Source organism: Strix uralensis, chromosome 5 (genome assembly GCF_047716275.1).
Source record: "Strix uralensis isolate ZFMK-TIS-50842 chromosome 5, bStrUra1, whole genome shotgun sequence".
NCBI classification, from domain to species: domain Eukaryota; kingdom Metazoa; phylum Chordata; class Aves; order Strigiformes; family Strigidae; genus Strix; species Strix uralensis.
In genome coordinates, this window is record NC_133976.1 from 66,240,192 (window position 1) to 66,255,688 (window position 15,497).

The 15,497-nt window shown below is 38.8% G+C and overlaps 1 protein-coding gene across 12 annotated transcripts in view; it reads right to left on the bottom strand.

The window, feature by feature from the left end:
• The window catches only part of SOX5 (SRY-box transcription factor 5), a 297,460-nt gene that overhangs the window by 145,958 nt on the left and 136,005 nt on the right, over positions 1–15,497 (bottom strand). For all 12 annotated transcript variants that reach the window (XM_074871425.1, XM_074871433.1, XM_074871432.1 and 9 more), the window contains exons 5-6: positions 2,744–2,916; positions 163–231 (exon numbers count right to left, since the gene is read on the bottom strand). In XM_074871425.1, the coding sequence (XP_074727526.1) occupies positions 163–231; positions 2,744–2,916 (242 nt within the window). The remainder of the gene's footprint in view (positions 1–162; positions 232–2,743; positions 2,917–15,497) is intronic.

Below are 15,497 nucleotides of genomic sequence, written 5' to 3' on the forward strand. Positions count from 1 at the left end.
TCTTTTTTGCTTAATGACAGATTATGTTTCCATTAATAAGATGTAAGCCATCTGCAGAGATTCTTAAAGAAACTATGACAATAAAGACTGAAGGAAAGCATGAGAAAATGGAAAGGAGAAAAGAGAGGTAACAGGGGCACGGGTGGAGACACAGTCTCTGACCTGGATCTGTTGCTGAAGAAGGTTAATTTTGTGTTGCTGCTGCAGGAGCTGCTGCTGTTGTCTTGCAATCTGTGGAGAAAGTGCACAGAATAAATGTGAGATATGTATCACCATTCCTGGAGTTGGTACATAGGAAACTTCAACCCTGCTTGGTGCTTTAAACTGCTCTATTAAGCTAAGAAACCTTCAAGTGTGGGTGGCAGCAGCCTGGATTGCACCTGAAGGCAATGGGCTCATGTTCAGGAGCAATTCACAGATAATACTAGTGTGAAAGGGAATCTTACAGAAAATATTGTGGGGGATATCAAGAGAAGGACTGATGCAAAAATCTCCTCTCTCACTATCTGAAATGGCACTGCTAAAATCCCCAAAAAATGAGCATTCATTTGCTCCAACTTGCTGGAGAAAGAACAGTACTAGCAGAGAAACTGAAAAATAGCAGAGAAGGCAGGAAAGGCAAAAAAGCAGGATGGACAGTAATAGCCTTTTTATGTTTGGCACCACCTATTCAAAAATTCCAAAAAAAGGAAACCTGACACGCAGGAGGAAGGTATTAGGTGTGCGTACTTCCTTGATGCAGAAACAGACAAAAAGAGACTGCAACTGGGTTTGGGAAAAATCACTGACTCTTCAATGTGTATATCTGCCACAGGGAACTAAAGGGGCAGTGCAAGGCTACACAGCTCAACATTGAAACTGATTTATAGAAGTTGATGGAGTCACCACAAGTCTCCTCTCAAAATCATGTTCATTTTCCATAAGGACTTCCATCCTCCCTCTCCATTGACTAAATGATTGGGAACATTACTGTAGACACATTTTACATACAGTGAAGGAAAAAGCAGACAGTAACAGAACCACATTAGAGTTCTCAGAGGACTGATGGAGATAAACCATTATATACCTCAAACTTAAAAAGCCAACTTGAAAAACTTTCCTCTGAGTCATCACAAAAGCTCTGCTCTCATGAATAGCTAGCACAGCAGTACAAACATTAGAAGGAACATTGCTCTTCCCCTGTGGTATGTGTACACATCTCAGGGTCAGATGGGAACTTATACATACTTACTGGGAGGAATTTGTGCATTCTTCCCCTTAGGTATTTTCTTTCACTTCTATTATTAAACTATTAGCATAAGAAACACTCACACATAGTTATCTCTACATCTAAAAGACTTGTTTTCTTTATAGAGCCTCTCTTTAAGCAACCGAAGTAATTTTTATCAATACATTTTTTTTTAAAAGTTTGGTTATTTTAATTTCTGTATAACAGAATTTTACACAAATTTCTTAAATTAAAATAAATCCTGGTTATCCTAATAATAATCCTGCAGAAATTCTTACTGCCTTTTTCCATTCTCTCCATTTTCTTTCTCACTTTCAGACCATTCAGCCATCCTGTAGCAGTAATGACTTTAAAAGGTCGGGCAAAGGAAATAGCTCTTGCAGGACATCTCCTTGTGGAAGAATCTTACTAATTCTACCTTCACACCATCTACCTTCTCCACATAAACAACAGCGTGATACAAATTCTCTAGTTTAATAGATTAAGTCACTTTTCCTATTCTCCCTATGTGGGATTTCAGGTATGAGGCCAAAATACACAATATTCAAGAGAAGATTTTTAAATAATCAAAAATCGCGAAAACCAAGGCTAAAATGTCTGAAGATGTCAGTAGTAGTTTAGAATCTTAAGACTTGCTTATGACAACTATGACAGATTTCAAAGAATGTTGTGAGTTTCATAAAATTCACATGGCTGCAATTCTATGGTATAAACTCAAAATTTCATTACAAGCTGAAATAAATGGTCGGGCAGACCAAAACACTTTCAGATAAGAAGCACTGGTGTGGACTCCTGACAAAATTTTAAACGAGATGTCTGAGTATTCTCTGCTCATGTTCAGGTACAAAAACGGACATTAATTTCTGTTAAAAACTGCATGGTGCAAATTTGTTAGAAAAGTTATGTTCTTACATAAAATGTCACGTGTCTGTGTATGCACACTGTAACTGTTCACATGTGAAAACATGTTTGCATTTTCAGTGGAGGGCATATTTGCAAGAGATGAAAATCAAGCCTCTCAAGCGTAGAAAAGAAAAGTCACACTTGTTCACTGACTTTATATTCTTCTCCCCCACTTTTTTTCCACAGCTGGCAAAACCAACCTTTTCATTTCTCACATTACAATCCAAGTGTTGCATTTTGTTCCTTTTATACCTATTCAGCATCACTGAATTCAAGCAGCATTGGAAGATTATTCAGGAGAGCTGAATTTGCATGCTTATTTATACTTACTTTAAAAAAAAAACCCCACTATTGGAAAACAGTATCTCCAAAATGGAAGGTGTATTCTACAAGACAGAGCACTGTTTTGCAAATTAAATATTGCAAATGAAATATTGCAAATTAAAGCCTTCTTCCAATTTATTTTTGTTCAAACTTCTCCACCTAAGAAAACAAATGGAAAAAAAAATTGGGTGGAGAGCAAACTTAAGAGTATCAACCCTAAAAGATAAACTACTGGAAAGTCCTCCTAGAAAATTATTTAAGCTGAAAACCACTATAATAATCACTCACCTGTTCTTGTTGCTGCTTAGCCAGCTCCATTTGTTGGCGTTGTTTCTCGATCTGTGATGCAGCCAGTTTCTTCTGCTCATCATGAGCTGCTAGCAGCTGTTCTCGCAAACTGGTCAGCTGATTGATCATACCCATGAGCTGTCTTTCTTTCTCAGCGAGGCTTTCTGGAGTCCCTGGGCATCATATGGTGGGGAAAAAAAAAAAGGTAAAGGAAGAGAGGAAATTTAGAGCTAGCCAGGTTTTTATTTGCAGCTTCACTATAAGCAAAGTTTTAGTAGAACCAAAGAGTAGCAGCATATTGCAGTATACTGCACATTAAGACCTGTCCCTCTACAGGAAAATGAGCTGTGGAGGATAATTCTGTACACAGGCTTTGATCTCATGTCCCCCTTCAATGTTTCCTTGCCCTTTCATCCATTTTCCGTCGTCTTTTTATCAGATTAATAGGGGGGAAAAATACTGCCTGTTTTGAAAGCGTTTCAAATTTTAAACACTGTTTATGTTTCGTGGGGATCAAAATCAACACTTCCAGTTTTGAATGACAATTACGTTTTTGTCAGAAACTTATGACAAAAACACATTAATGCTTTGACACCTACAGAAACTGTAAGGTGTTTATGAACATCCCTCTATAATCAAGGGGAAGAGAGAAGTCTCCTGGGTGCTGGATACCTCTCTAGCTCCCCACATCCAGCCCTCTCACTGTTACCAGCACAGTGCACAACAGCTGTCAGGATACTACCTGTTTTATCATCTTCAGCTGCCCTGATTAGGATGAAATTATAGAGTATTTAAATTGTCAATAACTGTTATCGCTGTTGCTGCCACTGATGAGTATTTTTGAAGGAAAAAGTCTTGCATAAACATATCAAAAACTGAGTTAAATGCAACTCACCATCTCTCTCATTTGTGCTGTCATTAGGTGTTTTTTATAAGAGAGTTCAGCAGACACAGAGGAACTGACTACCTCACTCTCATAATCATTCTGTAAAAATTCTCCTTCTACCCAGGACAGTGGTTATAAGGGAAGGGAAGAAAAAATACCAAGAAAAATCAAAAGGTATGAATCATACACTAAAACCAAAAACGGCACTATTATTTCTATCCAGTATCATTTGACTTTGAATTTAAAAGACGAGAAAATATGGGTAGCAGCTAATCCACAGTTATCTCCAGTACCACCACACCCTCTCACATGAGCCAGATCCTATGAAATCCTTTCTCAAAAAACCTTTAGGGAAGGATTAAGGCTATCAGTGTCTATGCCTCCTCTGAAAATAGCCTGCTTTTAGGACAACCCTGCTACACAAACCTTTCTCAAACACAAGAAGTGTTCTTCTGCCAATGTCACCAGTGCTCTCCAAGTGAAAAAAAAAGAAGAAAAATTGGCGACTATACTAAACACGCTCCTAGCCAACTATCAGTCAGACATGGAAAACAGCTACTGGTAATAGCTCATTTAGTCTACCCCCCTGCCAGTGCAGGGAATGTTCCCTACAATATATTTACTACAGCTTTCTAGATTGGATTGAAATGTCTGAAATGGTGAATCATCTACTGCTTTCTTTGGAAGGCTGTACAACAGCCTTAGAGGTGTCACTGTTAGGGCTCTTTGCTTGATAGTTTAATTTATATTCACTTAATTTCAACCTTGCGCTCACAAGCAACATCCCATTTCCTATGTCAGCCAAGTCCAAGCCCTTAAATCCATTCGTAGATAGCCACATACAAGTGGGAAAACACAAAGAATCAACGTCTTCATATAAAGGAAATGTTACTTGATTAACTTTTTATTAAGATGCTAGAGATTTATGTGAAAATATTCCCATCATACAACAAAGAGCTACAGCAGAATATTCTCAGATATAGTCTCCAAAAAAACTGTGGTACAAGCTGGAAACTTGAGAAACACACTGAAACAGAAACCATAGGACTTTAAACCTGTTCTGTTAAAAGCTGTGAGAAAGAATGGAAGCCAGTGCTAAAATACTAACACTGCTGAAGAAAACACTTTTAACTTACAATTTTTATTTCAAACATTGGAGACAAGAACTGCTACAAGTAACGCATTTGCCACCTGGCCATACAACTAATCAGAAATGTCTATTGCCACTCTTCCATCTTTCATTTGTGTTTTCCTAGGAAAAAAGGGTGCAGTGTTTCCAACTGGCATAGAAGAACTATTCTAGAAGGCAGCCCCTTCCTTGTCCTACCCACGGCCAGCATGTCAGTTTACTGTAATTCTCATCTAATGAATGCTATCAGTATCCTGATACTGGCAGTATAACTCACTGGGCACACCAAAACATCTGAAAACTAAATATTGTAATTATTTATTCGGCAGATATTTTATTCCAGACTTGGTTGGTGTGCACAAGAGGCAGTGAAGGCCTAGAGAGAGAAGGAATACACGGGATTGGCTTAGTCCTAAACTTAGGGTAAGCAAAAAGAAATCACTGTCAAATAAACTTGACAAATGCACTGACACACATCAAAGATCTTCAGCCAGTACTGGTTCATCAGTTTATTTTGAGCTCCTACAGTAGCTTTCAGTTGGGAATCAAAAAGCACTTTGTAAAGTTAAATTAATCCCCACCACACCTTTGAAAGGTGGAAAAATGTTTCCATATGTGTTACTGACAGACAGAGGGGTCACAGAGTTAGTTACCAACAGTGGCATAAAAAGAAATGTTGATATCCAGCCCTGTGTTCCAGAGCTCAGGCTGTGCTTCCCGAGAGTGAGCAAAACACTCCATGTGCCACTGCCCTGACCGCGACACAAAACAACCGCACGACCACACCGCCATCCACTTCTTTGCGCTGATTTACCTGAAGAGGAGAAAAAAAACTTCTTCCCCAGGAAAACAACAGCTTTATTTAAATGGCAGGGACAAGAGGAAAGTCTGAACTAAGAGCAAGTGGTCAGGGCAATGAAGTGCCAGTGCAGACGCTGGAGTTGCAGGCACAGTGAGGCTGTACATCTGGGGACAAATCCACCAAATTCAGTCTCTTCATTTTTACTCAGTTTTTAAAAAAACTTTAAGATGCCCAAAGGAGGTGCTTTATGTACTAACTTAGTAAAAACAATACATAATTCCTTTGGCTTATAAACTGGAGTGGAAGTAGTCTGACAAAAGGCAGCCTTCTTGCACTATACTTCTTAATTTCAGTTTGCTAATAAACCAAAAGGGAGAATTTATCACTGTCAGCTTTAAAAAAAAAAATCTTTTGTTAGAGAATACTTTCTGGAAAATGTGGCTTAGCAGGAACTTTATTTTCATGTGATTAGAGCGTCCTTCTCATAGCTTCAATAATAATTATAATTCTTTAAGAGAATATTCCTTGCGAAGTAAGCACTCGGAGAGCCATACTCTCCAGTGATCTGCACAAAACTAGAGGCAAGAGAGATCAGATGCGTGGGTCTACTGGGAGAGGGTGAATTTTGAGGTAGATTTCTCCTTGCCTTACCCACACATCAAGCCCCACTGCCAATGAATCACAGGCAGTTTTGAGGTTTCTTGCAGACAACTGGTGGATTACTAAAGTGTGAAAAGTGTAAGAAGTGTAAAAAGAAGACAAGTACTTGAATCACACTGATGGATCATAATATGAAGTGCTTGCACTTAGTTTAAGTTTGGAATTTTTTATGTTAACCTTATTACCTATAATTTCTTTTGTGAAAATGGCCAACAAAACTGCCATTTCACAGTTGCCATTCATAAATTATTTGGTTTGCATAACAAATAAAGGCCAAACGATACTTAATGTTATTTATTTAATGGTGAGCCGAGGGCAACAGCTTGGTCACTATATAAGTACATTCAGTGACAGGAATTTTTTCCGGTGTATTAAAATACACCGCAGAGTTAGAGCACCAGTTGCCATTTTTGTACCCCTTTCTAAATGTTGTAGATTGTGGGTAGGCAAGGATGGTGGACTTCTGTCCTATCGCCACTATTTTCTCTCTGTTAACCCGCATGAGATCTAAACCTTTATCATTGTGTGAAGTGTCTTGGCAGCTAAAGGATTTCCATTTTAAGAATTCCGTAGCTTACAGGGCAAAACATGTCAGTATTTTAAGTAACTACAACACCAACTGCATAAAGACAGTTTCTTAAATTATGCTACTCAGGAATTAATGACCTAACCCTGTGGCTGCTAACACTGATAGAACCTGAGAGGCGGTGCAAACCCTAGTGAGGATAAGCCACCAGCCCCAGCAGCTACCTTCAGCTGCTTCATTATTAAACTCACTTAGAGCTGCTCCAAATAGCTGAGAGTTGGGAATGGTTCTGGAGCTGGCCTGTACACCGCACACTATCTGTACAGCTGCAGTGCTTTCACTCTAGCCGTGCAGTGTGGCTGGGATTAAAAACAAGTGCCCATTATTGCAGTGTACAACCTGACAGCAAGCTAGACCACTTCACACTGGCACTGAGTGAGGGTAAAAGGAGAGCGGCTTATATCAATGGCTGCCTCAAAAATTACTCTTAATTATCATCAGATCCACAATGAATAGCTATCGCACATTTTATGTTTAACAAAGCTTTTAACCACCTGCCTTTCAGGAGACTGCTGTAGGTGCTCGTACTGTTCTCTCTCTGTACTCTATCACTGCAATGGCAAAATGGGGATTTTTCACAACTTACCAAAAACAACTCAGGCAAGAGACCATCAAAGTATACATACACTACTGGTTGATACAATGAATGGCCCAAGAAAAGACGCTTTCCAGATGCGTCAGCTTATTCTCTACCACCACAAGAAGAGATTTGGGGAAAAAAAAAAAAAAATGTTTGTGGATGCAACACCCACAGCAGATGGCAATAAAAGAAGACTCAAATTAGTGGCATTCTGTATCGCCAAACCTAAACTTCATCTCAGATCAACACTATCCATAATAGTGTTTAAGTAGTAAAAGAAATTTACTCATATGTGAAATAAACTATTACACATTCTTAGTTCTGATTCACAGTCTCAGACTGGCAGTGACAGTAACATTTTAATAAACATTAGAATGAAGACACCAATATGACCAAATGACACACTTAAAGTGAGAAAACGAACAGGAGAAACCTTGGCATATCCACCCAAAACAGAACCAAAGCAAAAAAAAAGGCAGAGAAACCGCTTTTGCGATCAAAACAGTAAATACTTTATTATAATTTATTAGACAGAATGAGAATGTAAATGAGAAATTAGGAAAGCCAATATTTTCTTTAACAGGCATTTTAAGCTTTTCACGTGAATGCTCAAGCAATGAGAATGTCTGCTTGCAGCCAGCCTGCGGATCTGCTCGCAGCCGCGCGGCACCCAGCGTCTTCTGCAAGGGGCAGAGACATGGCACAGCTCTCCTCGATCCCTCTGACATCTCTCAATTAAACTGCTAGGAATGTTATCAATCAGGGGTGCTCACGTGCACACTCACACACACCCATACAGACAGTGAAATTTATCCCCCGAGTCAGTTTACTATCAAAGTAATTACAAAAACAGCTTTTGAACTGTCAGCATCTGTCTTTCAAAGAAAAATCAAAGAAAACAATGTGCGAGTACAAAGCCTGGAAGACACAATAATATTGTATTACGTTCATATCATTAACTGCGGTTACAAAAGAAAAAAAGTCCTCCTGTACCTACAAAGCTTTGTACAGGGAAAAATCCAATAAATGGAAATAAGAATATTTTGAAGTACCCTGTATTCAAATAATGTTAAGATGTATAATAATAATTAGAGCATGCAGTACAGAGCATTTTTTAATTTCAAAGCATTAGCTAACTGATCTTCTTAAAGACTGTGAGCAGGTAGAAATATAGTGGTATGCATTGCATTTTTAAAGAGAAAACTGAGGTGTGAAGTTTTTAGAAACTTGCTTAAAAGTAATTCTTAACTTTACACATTTTAAGCCATTTTACTGATGGCCTCATTGAAGTCACCAGCAGAACTATTTCAGTAAGGCCAAGAATTTCCCCACTGACTTTAACGGGGATACATGTTAAATAGATAATTAAATCTTTGCTTGATACTGGTAGGATTCTAGCCAAAGGGACCCTATGAATGAAGCAATTATTGAGGTTTTTTAAACTGAACAGCCTATTAACTAAGCTGTCTTCAGAAGAATTAAACTCCTACTAGCACTAACATTATTATCGTCAAAGAATAAATAAAAATATCAGCAGTTCATAAAATAAGTATCTTTTCTTGAGTTTCATTCTTGTCCCATGGTCAACTATTTTTCTTTCCCGACTCGTAATTCCAGTTTTAACTTTGCTCTACCACATTAGAAATCAAAACGTATCCTTACTCTGCTCAGTAAGGCAATCAGGAAAGTAAAATAGGCCACCTAGTTGTGTTCTACTTAAAAGCAAACTAATCTTTGTTATGCTCCCCCTAAAAAAAAAAAACTATTTATAACAATTTTAAAGATGAGTATTTGCCCCTTGCTGCACAGACAGCTGTGCTGCTGACGTCACCCCAAGTTGTATATGTGAGGCAATGCGGAGCTGATGTTACGTGCCTTCAGGAAACGTAGTCTGATAAACAGATCTAACTGGCTGAGGTAAGTTCAGAATTTAAACTCTTCCTTCCTGTGTCTTTGAACAGATATCTCGAATGTTTATTACCAAGCAATAAGTATATACCTTAAGTTATGTACTTGCTGATATGTATTGGTGCGTGGATGTGGGTACGTGCTTGTGCATGTGTGCAAACTCCCTTGATGCTTCCCTAATCAATACTTCAGACTGTGTTCTATTATGGACCGGCACATAGCTGTTCAGGCCAGTAAATCTTGGAGCTGTCAGGACATAAACATAAAAACTGGCATTTTTCATTAAGTATTTAAGCCAACTTTACTACACAGTGACTGCCATCACTTACAACTACCTACCCTGCTAAATTAAATTACTTCATCTGAGTGATATGGGAAGTCAGCATAATAAAAGAAAACTTTCTGACTGCTTTTTACTCCCCAAGTCACGGCCACCAGAAAAAGAAACAAGGGAAGAAAAAGTCCAGAATTCAAACTGGTTTGTCTGTACCTACAGATTTATGCAACGAATCTTCTCTGTTTAACAAATAAAAATCTGTTTTAGAACAGCAAGCTAGAAGTTACTTATTTCAGCATACAGACAGTCTTATTCTTTTAGGTTTCAGTGGAAGACTTTGCAGAATGAGTAAAAACAAATGATGAACAATTACCATCTTTTGCCATTACTATCCTCAAGAATTAATATTCTGTGGGGACAAAAACTTAGCCGTCTGCTCTATAACAGACCAGCACATTATTATTTCGCAACGCTGGAAAGAAGTTGTCACTGAGTATTCTTTATTTGCTGCCAGAAAAAGTTTTGGTACAGTAGGCTGCAAACAAAGCTTGGTATTCAACCAGGTTAGTAACTTATTGTCAAGGTTACAAAAGGAATAGACAACATTTGTATCGAGACTATTTCTCAGAGGTTATTCATTGTTTTACTGTCTAGACAACAAGCTAGAACTAGGCTAGAGAAATAGCATTTGCTGCTGGAATGTTATGCAGCAGCAGGAAAACCAGTAAAAAATATGTATGTGTATGTATATTTGCTTTGTTTTGACAAACTGGTAGTTGTAGCTCAACAACATTATCTCTATCAACACATCTTTCAAGTAATTTTAGTACAAAGAATAACTGGTTTAGGTCCCTTTTGTCATCCAACCCTCCTGACCATTTTTAAATACGGGGGTTTGGCCTCCATATGTTTAAACAAAATAAAGCCATTGGCATTTGCTATTTTAATTAGTTCAATTTTATTCTATTTTCTCTATTAATAATCACTTCTTAAAAATAAAAGTTGTATTTGATTTAAATAGAAACTGGGTTTTTTTGATCAAGTACATACACAAAAAAATATAAAATCAGAACAACCCAAATTTGCTGCTTTGTCACAAATTTGCATTTTTTGCATTTTAAATACTTAAAAAAGATTCCTCCAACCCCCCTTCCACAGATATTACCCTCAACTAACCTCCCATTCTAGGGTCAAATAGGAGCAGCTCCATCCAGTCACAATCTCTATTTCAGACTCTCATTTGGCCTGAAAAGTTCTGCGTTGGTGTGGCTCAACTGACACTGTCTACTCTGCAGCCTGAGTGTATCATATTGCACTGTGATCAACCTCCACTACTTTGGCAGTTGTCAGATTTGCTCTCAAAAATTAGGTTCCCCTGTGTGCCACTGTGCAGGTTCCCTCCCCCAGCACTTTTTAAATATTAACAAAGGACTAAAACTCACTGTAAGCAATTTGCTACTATTAAACAAGCCCCGCCCCCCCCCCCCAACCAGAGATGATACTAAGTAGGTTGCGATAAATACTGAATTTATCACAGTTAAATGCCAACAACCAGACATCTCTTACCTCCTTCACTTATGACTCTCTCACCCTCATTCTCTCCCCACTCCAAATACAATACTATCCACAAAAACTAATGCAAAACATCCACATCTGACACAAGCTTGCAAACATTTTTCAACCATTAATTTGTAAATGCAAAATTCACACAGCTCCTAAGAAAGTACGCCGCTTTCACACATCTCCGGGGGATCTGTGCTTTATTAGTCAAAGGTTTAAACCCAGTGTATTTCCCATGAATAATCTTTCTCCCCTTCCCCCTCCTTCCTCCTGTCCACATCTAAATGCGGAATCCCCAGTTTCCTTGTCTTCAGTTTACAGATTATGTGATCCAAAGTGTCACTCACTGGATTAATGCACATAACCTGAGCACTACCCAAAGCTTACTTGTCTTCAACTTGTCCAGCATTACTTAAATGGAATTATCCGTTACAATCCATATACCGAATCTGCATAGCCCTCTTACCTCAAGATTCTGTGTGTCACCTACCAGATTATCCGTTTTAATCCATACATTGAATCTACATAACATATGTCTTTAATTCATGGGTTCTGATGAGCTATAGTATCTCTGAATGGATTATTTCTCTTTATCCGTTATTGGCAGTTGTAAGACCATTCACTGCGCACTCTCTCATGCCCCATCTTCCGTACACGTAAGCAAACACAGCTCTATCACCCATCTAACGTAGCTTGATATAATACCTGCACTGATACTTCATGTAACTTGGAACCCAGTTTCTCGCACAAAACAAATGTCTGTGCTAGCATACATTAAAGATTAGGATGGTTGGCTAATCTTGCTTTTAATTACACTCATTAATCTGTGGTTACTCCAGTACCGTCTTTGGAGTCACCCAGATTTAAGTGGATACAAGGAACTGATGATTTTACCCCGATGATGATCCCTTCCACAGTGAGTGCAGAAAACACTTCACCGGAGTTGTTTAGGAACTAACCTGTACAATAGAAAAGGATTTTCAAACAACAAAAAAAGTCCAGGTTCAGGCTTCCCCGGTCTTGAGAGATTCAGGCACAACCACTGTTAACAATGCCTTCAACAGAAAACCAACTCAGAAAGATTAGAAACAAAAGTCAGTTTAGCCTTTTGTTCTGCACGCCTATTCAAAATTAGCTAAGTGAAGAACATACATAATATGCATTATTATTTCTTGACAACTCTCGATAAGCAAGAGATGGACAAGATTAGCAGAAAAGCTTTGTGTACACCGGGGAAGTTTTAAAAAAACAAGTTCTCATCATGGTTAAAGCCGCCTCACTCACATCAGTGTTAGCCAGACTGTGCACCTCACAATGCACCTGGGGGGCCAGCACCGCTCTCTGGAGTCTGCTCAGAGGAGGCCCCACACCAGCGAAACAGAAGTTTCATGTTAATTTTTTAAGTACAGGGATGGCCACTGACGTTGAAGAGTGTTGAAATACACTTCTTTACACCTTTTCCTATCAACGGCCCACCCTACTTGCTGCATCTGCTGCAGTCAGTAACATTCCTTTGGAGGAAAGCAAGCACTTTCACCTGGCAATGCACAGGTATCAAGTGGCTACACTGAAAGCAGAAAAGGGGTATAATTTTCCTTCCTGTAGATGATCAGTTTGAGACCTGAAGTTCTCTCTGCTCTACTGAATCCAATAAACTGCATTATCCACGAATAACCCTGTGGCCTTTAGAGCCCTGTTCTTGAATATGATGGATATAAGTAAGTTTGAACAAGCTTTAACCAATTCAATATACAGTTTCACAGCTTTATTTTAAAATACTTCAATTTAACAGCATGTTTAGACTAACTTGTTTTGAACAGAGTAAAAATTCCATGGATTTCAAAACAAAATTTCTTAAGAAATCTCCAGTGCCAAACTTGTATTATTTATTTAGTCCCAGACTACCTCTCTAAATGAACAGAGGCATCTGGGTTAAAAATTCTACAGATATGAAAGGCTCTCGATTTTGTCCCATTTTAAGAGTATTCCCTTGCAGTACCTTTCAGTCAAGCCCTGGAACGAAATATTACATTTCCTTTTCCATGAGTAACTGGAGATATATTGATCCTTCTAACTGTGGTCTCGAAGTTTGCAGCTAGAACTCTACAGATACTCAGTGATGGTTCTCCCATTTTACAGGCATGCAGATGAAGAAAGGGGGCTTAAAGTAGTTGCCGAAAGTAACAGCTCAACTAAGAGGAACAACTGAATACAAAACGTGGGAGTCTGGTGACTTCCAGCCATTTGCCAACTCCCCTATCTTTAATAAAATATTACTGCTTTCTAACTTAAAAGAAATAACACTAATAGAAAATAAAGTCTTCCGTTTCATCTCCCTTTCTTTTAATCTCTCCCAGAGAATAAAACTCAATGGTAATAACACAGACTTGGGCATTAACAATATGTAGCCTAGTGCTGAGACTTTAGCACATGACATACTAAAACTCCCCCAGATCTAATGAAAAACACAATGAAATTTTGAACAGTTAAATGGAAAAAACTATTCAGTGCATAAGACAGTTGGGCAGTACAGCTTCTAGGGCTGTCCACATTCCAGGGTCTATTAATAATATGACACTACTTGTGCAAGATTTCCAAATATCACTAATAGAGAAGTGAGGAAAAAAAATACGCAGCTGCCAGGCCAAATGTAAAGAGAAGTTAATTAAAAAATCACAACTGGAAAACTTAATAACTCTACGTTCCTATAGAAGGACAAAAACATTTTCTAGCACAACGTATGTGGGTTTGTACACGCATATGTGAGTATAAAGCAGCTCAACTTGCACACCTTTCATGTTGTCTCACTAAATACAGCTGCAATACAGCTGAGCCATTGTTTGTTGGCTGCTCATGGCTGGCGGTGCCATGAAAACCGCATTCTTGGGCACTAAATAATCAGACTGCCTGACCCCCCAAGAACCTGTAAGTCAAATTCATTTACCCCCAGAGGGCAATGCTCTATTGTATCCTCCCTCCTTTCTAGCCACCTAGGAACAATGGACAATAATTGCAACTGTCACGGCAGTCAGTAGGAAAAATAAACCAGTGCCTGTTTTCACAGCTTACTGCCAAACCTGATCCAAACACCTAATAACCATGCCCCCAACCACAGAACCACAGTTGCACTAAAAAAGCCTCAGATGTGAGGCTTTCAAACAGAGCTACAGAACAATAACTCGAATTGTGTTCAAAATATGAAGCTAAAAAACAAAAATTAAAGCAAAGAAAACTCTTCTTTGAGGCTGTGCTATTGCTCCCTATCCTCCCCCTGGGCAAGACTGAAAGGACTGTTGAATTTCTTTCGTGCTAACATATAGCTGCTGCTGCTGCTTTCAAGTTTAGCTTGTGAAAGGGAAAAAGAGGAAGGGAGAAAAAAGATTGCCCTCCAACAGAACAAGATCATAGCAACTGGGAACAGAGTGCCTTCTCAGTACGCAGCACTTCTCAGAGCACCTTTACTGGGTCCAAAGGCAGAGGAGAATCACCATGGGTCCTTCCAAAGGCTCCAGCATATCAAGAGTTAAAGAGGCTCCAGACAACATGCTAAAACTGCTGAAATACACACCCAAAAGTGGATACCAAAGCCGCCTGTGTACTTTGGGCCTGAAACATCTTAAAGATTCATCAGTTCATGGCAGACAATGATGTTATTCTAACACAATATGCTTTTAAAAAACAGAACGCGCAGATAAGCCCAGTGGCTACCCTACCTCTTTATGGCCTGTTGCTTTACACACACGGAGAAAACGTGCTCAGTGGGAATAAAGAACCCAGGGTTTGGCGCTGTTATAATAACAACATCATCTCAGCCTATTTGGGGCCAAAGCACTATATTCTGTTATAAAGTTATTCTACATATGTAATGAATATATATTTTTGAATTACAGCCTCTTAGGGAGAAGCTAGGGGAAGCAAGTGGCATACTTTCCTACTTGTCTAAGTCAGTGGACTAGCACAAACTAATGCTGGTGGCTTATCAGTGAGAAGATGGAAGGCACATATAATGAAAATAACACGATCTTTGCACCTGTACCAATACATTAACCTCTGAGAGCATGTCATGTTGTATTCTTTATTGCATACTGCCCACCTCTTGCACAGAAGGTCCTTAAACCTGTCAGGCACAAGGTTTGGGAGCCTGCCTGAATGAGGATCTCGGTATCAGGGACAACATTAGTAAGCAAACAAACCAAAAATAATGGAGAGAGATGAAATCTAGTTTATAAACATTAAAGAAGGTTTTAATTTTAATCTCGTTCTACTTTCACATTTCCAAAACAACATTGGCTTGGATTTTGCTACTCCAGATGAACACTGATATAAACGGGAGAAGAATCAGAGTCACTGTTTCTTTTCAGAGTGA